Consider the following 5,510-nt stretch of genomic DNA (forward strand, 5'->3'; position numbering starts at 1 on the left):
CGCGTTGTGTTACTTAAATAGACATAACATTGTTTGTTCGTCTTATGATAATTTATTGTAAATCTCAACGTTGTTTTGACACCTTCTTAAGGTATGAAGTATTCATTAAGCCCTATCTAAGTAGTAAATTGAGCAAACTTGTTTATATGTTTTTGCTTTGATTTTTCAACCTAAAACATTGTTGCACCATATAGTGCAATTGTTTATTTTTATTTACAGAACAATGCATATGTTACAAGTACTTATAAAAATATGTGTCAAGGAAAACTCTAAAAACATATTACTAGGATGCAATGTCCAATGTTAGTCATTTCAAATATTTATTGCATGAGGTCATTGAACTCCTCAACACTGTTATACTTTCTAACCCATGAAACTGAATAAAAATCTTTATTCAATGTAAACATTAGTATGTCTATCAGATGTTTGATTTACATAGTAGACACTACGTTGTTTGACCTCAATTGACCTTCAGAGAGTTCATAACAAATTATCTTATTAAACTGTTGCGCTGTACGTTTATTGTCGATTATTACTCGTGAGCATGGCCTTGTAACGTGCACCGACACATAACGCAATAGATACATAGATACATACATAAATCGCGCCTGTTATACCCAATAGTGCAGGCAGAGTTGTATAAAACACATTTATATTTCGCCAAGACCAATTTTATTCCAATACTGACCCGCGCAACTTCGCTTGCGTCACATAAGAAAGAATGAAAAAAAAATCCCCGGTTTTGTAACATTTTTCGTTGCTACTCCGCTCCTAATGGCCGTAGCGTGATGTTATATAGCCTAAAGCCTTCCTCGATAAATGGTCTATCTAACACCGAAAGAATTTTTCAAATCGGATCAGTAGTTTCTGAGATTAGCGCGTTCAAACAAACAAACAAACAAACAAACTCTTCAGCTTTATAATATTAGTATAGATAATTTGAGCGAGTTAATTGCCACTTACCAGGTACGTTAACTCCGGACTACTTTTGAAAATATTTCAACATAAATTCAAGAAGACGAATAGCTCATCGTCCGGTCTGGAGATCGAAACTGAGACTGGTGATCGACATTTGGATACACAACCGTCAATCTATCTATCCAACCATACGATAGATAGATAGACTACCCTCAAGACAATAGCAGTCAAAACATCAACCTTTTCACGAAAAAATACATATTACTGTACATTTTCATAGAAAAAGGCGTGTTTTTAGGTATATAAAAACAAATCAATAAGCAATCAACTAAATCCTTCAATCAATTTAACAGAATATCTAGAAATGTGAATTCGTATAGTAATTGAGCTATTAGTATCAATTACTATTTACGTCAATGAACTAATGATAGCAATTATCGTTACTTGCACTTTTATATTAGTTTTGAACGTGACTTTGCTTGATATTTGAAATATTTTTTGTTAGATTTCCAAGAATTCTTTTATAGAAATTGCATTGGGGAATTTTTTTTAAATATCGTACTACAATAAAAGATTTTCGATTTTTGTATGTTTGTCTTTCACTCAAAAATAACACCCTAGATAACTCAACTAGCATGAGTTTAGTGATCTTAGCTGAAATAATACAGGATATTTTTACCCTGGAAAATCATTCACGCACACTATATTAATATTAATATTTTATATTTAATGTATGAAATAAATTTACTATGTTTTATAGTAACGCGATTCTCAACAATTGGAACCATCGAGTATCTTGGATTTGACATTTAAAATGTACTGCCAAAATAGTTTCATTAATTTTTAATTAGCTAGCCCTTTGTCGATACTCGATAGTAGTAGAGAATCGGGCTATTGTATACAGTATTTCATCTCACCTAAATACCAATCACGGGCAGAAAACCAGAACTATCCTTACACCTATAACTTAACCACAACGATAAGTGACTAAGTAAATACCTATGATTGTCAATATATGTGTGAAGTCATACTAGTAGCCAGTGTGTACTCACAAACAGGGAAAATTATTGCAAGTCATAAATCAAATATCACATCGTAAATTCTTATTGCATAATACGAGGCTTGTCTTTCAAATTAATGTTTTTTCTAGAAGCCACATGAGTGAGGTCAACTGGTTTGAAACAACACCTGTTATAGTAAATATTGTGTTACTGAGAATCTATGAATTTTTTTTTATGTTTGTAAACGAAAAAAGAAAAAGTAAATACAAAAATATACACTGTCACATTTTCAAAGATATTTCTATGAATGAAAATATTTAAATAATTGCTGCATGTTAACTTGAAAGTAGTTTTACTATTACTGCGTTTGGTTTGTTGACCAATGCAAATAATTTAATCAGTGTCTTCATATAGGTAAGTTTAATAAATAAAATAATGTGGTTAAAAATGTCAGTGTATACATACTTATATTATTTTTGTAGCTGCTTTTTCGCGGCATAGAATTTGCATTTTCTGCTTGATAAAACATAGGCATCAAAATAAAATTACTAAACAAACAAACAGACAAAGTAATTAAACCAGCTATTACACAAGAAATAGTTATCGATAAATATAGAAGTCGCATTGATAACAATTTAGTTACTCGATTAACCTTAACCAATAGACACGAGTGACACAATGCTGTTTATAGTATTGATAATACTGTGCATAGTGCTTATCATAGTGAAGTACAAAACTACTAACTACGACTATTGGAAGAAAAGAAACATACTTCAGATAGACGACTTGTTATGGACGTTCTTATTCAACAAACGGTCCATGTCTGAGATCTGCAAGGACATATACGATAAATATGAAGCGACACATATTGGAACTTCAATGGGATCTACACCGGCATTAATCTTAAAAGATGTTGAAGATATACAAGCTGTCTTAGCAGGTGATTTCCAGAGCTTCTACAGTCGTGGGATTCAGATAAATCCGAATGATATCCTAGCTGACAATCTACTCTTCATGGGTGACTATCGCAAATGGAAATTGATAAGGCAGAAACTTAGCCCTGTGTTCACAAGTTCAAAGTTAAAAAACATGTTCTATTTGATAGAAAAAAGTGCCCGAGACTTTATAGAACTAATTGAAGATAATCGACATTTGAGAAAACAGCCGTTCAGTGTCCTTTATACGTATACTACGGCGTCTATCGGAGCTGCAATATTCGGTATTGATACTCAAACAAAAAACACCATGGAATCACCATTTCTGGATATGGCCTGGAAAGCGGTAAAGCCTTCTTTCAAAACAAATATACAAGTTTTCTTATCCAACGCGTTTCCAAGTCTAGTGAATATATTTAATTTTAAAGTTTTTGGTGAACACGAAGACTTTTTTGTGGGTATTGTGAAGAAGGTACTAGAAAGCAGAAGACATGATACTAAGAGACGACATGATTTTATTGAAATGTGTTTGGAACTTCAAAAACATGGGATAATGCAGGACTTTACTACAGGTTACGAACTAAATCCTACAGATGAAGTAGTAGCTGCTCAAGCATTTGCTTTATTCATCGCTGGAGCGGACACGACAGCTAACGCACTACACTTCACTCTACTAGAACTTTCAAACAACCCAAAAATTCTAACAAAACTTCATAAAGAAATCGACGGAATATTCGGAACTTTTAGAGAAGAACTCTCCTACAATGACGTTGAAAAACTTCAGTATTTAGACATGGTTGTATCAGAAAGCCTACGAAAATATCCTCCTATAGGTTTTTTACAAAGATTATGTACTAAAGATACAGTATTACCTAGTAAAGTGAATGTTGAAAAAGACACTGCAGTTGTTATCCCGGTGTTTGCGATTCATAGAGATGAAAAGTATTATCCACAGGCAGATGTGTTTGATCCTGAACGTTTTAGTCCGAGGAATGTTCAAAGTCTGCCAAAGTTTACTTATTTGTCTTTCGGCGAAGGGAATCGTGTTTGTATTGGTGAGTTATTAGACTAATTTCACTTTAATTTTGTTTGATGTTTCCTCAAAGGCTTGTTGAATGAGGACAAACTAGAAAACAGATTAATAATTCAATGGAATGTGAGTGTAATATTGTTTGTTTGTTTGAACTTTATTTACGTACCTAGTCCTACAAGTTTTTAGAGGTTTAATTTATACCAAAATAACTTATAATTATCACAATATTTAACACAATTATATAAGTATAAAGTGCTAGTTAATGACCTATAAGACGTTTACGTGAAATCAATGTATTAGTATATCATTATGTTATATTATTATTATAATGCAGCGAGTGTTAAGCGCGATTAAGAAATATAGGTTAGGATACCTTATTTCTTTAGCCGACGTTTCGTTCGATTTACACCGATCAAGGTAACGGGTCAATTGTTTTCCGTATAATAATATGTTTTTTGTCAACAATCAACTCAAGTACCTATCTAATTAAACACATATGAACGTGCCATTTAATTATCGCTAAATGTTTACCTTACAGAATTTACATAACTACATATTTATACATAAAACCACGCTTTTTTCTCGTGGAAAAAGACTAAAGACCACCTTTGCTACGATCATTGCAAACATTTAACATTTTACATTAACTTCAATAATCTAATATATAAAATTCTCGCGTCACAGTTTTCGTTACCGTACCTCCTCCGAAACGGCTTGACTGATTTTCATGAAATTTTGTGAGCATATTGACTAGGTCTGAGAATCGGCCAACATCTATTTTTCATACATCTAAGTGACACATTTTTTTTTTTTATATGGCAAAGCAACGTTTGCCGGGTCAGCTAGTATATTATAATAATTTATTTTATTTATATTTTTTTCAGGGACCAGATTCGCCCGTCTTCAACTCAAAGCAGCACTGGCGTGGTTGTTAAGACGCTTCACATTAGCCGAACAAAACTACACGCCGACATTTGAGAAAAGTTCCTTCGCACTTCGAGATCCTAATGCGTATTATGAGCTGATACCAAGAGATCCTGTCGAATGAAGAATTAGAATTGAGAAAAAATGGGTCATACCGATCTATTGTTATTTCAAAGACGGGAGATGTGGTTGGATTGTACTTAATGTCAATGTTATTTAATGTAGCTGTAGTGTCACATATATTATTTAATAATAAAGATGTCTATGTTTAGTTTAATTAACAATCGAATCTACAACATCTTTGCAGCTTTTCAAAAAGAAAATTCCTACTAAAAATATCTAGAAAAAAATAAAATAACATCTAAAATGTATTAAAATCCGGAATTCATAATCCCAAAATGCACAATAAAGCACTTAACAATTTCGCAATAATCTCGTCACATCACCCGGTTAATCCGGACACCCGGATGCGTTTACCCGGGCTAATCCCTAAACCGGTGACACGATGGACGCCCGGATCAGGAAGATTCACCCGTCACTCACGCGTTGACGAATTGATTCACTCATTTTGTGTTTAATTTTATCTTTAATGGTATTTGTATTGTGTTTGATAAGGATTAACTTAAAACGAACCTATTTTTTGTACATTTTAACCAATCGAGAGTTGTTAAAAATATTGTGTTGGTGTTTAAAAGCAAC

At 32.8% G+C, this 5,510-nt stretch overlaps 1 protein-coding gene across 1 annotated transcript; it reads left to right on the top strand.

The window, feature by feature from the left end:
• The first annotated feature begins 2,567 nt into the window (after positions 1-2,567).
• Positions 2,568-5,095, top strand: LOC142979081 (cytochrome P450 6a9-like). Its single transcript, XM_076123855.1, has 2 exons — positions 2,568-3,909; positions 4,772-5,095. The coding sequence occupies exons 1-2, from the start codon at positions 2,598-2,600 to the stop codon at positions 4,933-4,935; spliced, it is 1,476 nt and encodes a 491-aa protein (XP_075979970.1). The 5' UTR covers positions 2,568-2,597; the 3' UTR covers positions 4,936-5,095.
• The last annotated feature ends 415 nt before the right edge of the window (positions 5,096-5,510 follow it).

This window comes from Anticarsia gemmatalis, chromosome 2 (assembly GCF_050436995.1).
Source record: "Anticarsia gemmatalis isolate Benzon Research Colony breed Stoneville strain chromosome 2, ilAntGemm2 primary, whole genome shotgun sequence".
Taxonomy (NCBI): Eukaryota; Metazoa; Arthropoda; class Insecta; order Lepidoptera; family Erebidae; genus Anticarsia; species Anticarsia gemmatalis.

Bases quoted from the DNA above. Each gene is read 5' to 3' on its own strand.
- LOC142979081 (XM_076123855.1), top strand. From the start codon at position 2,598: ATGCTGTTTATAGTATTGATAATACTGTGCATAGTGCTTATCATAGTG. The intron at 3,910-4,771 runs GTGAGTTATTAG...TATTTTTTTCAG, and splicing joins AGGGAATCGTGTTTGTATTG to GGACCAGATTCGCCCGTCTT.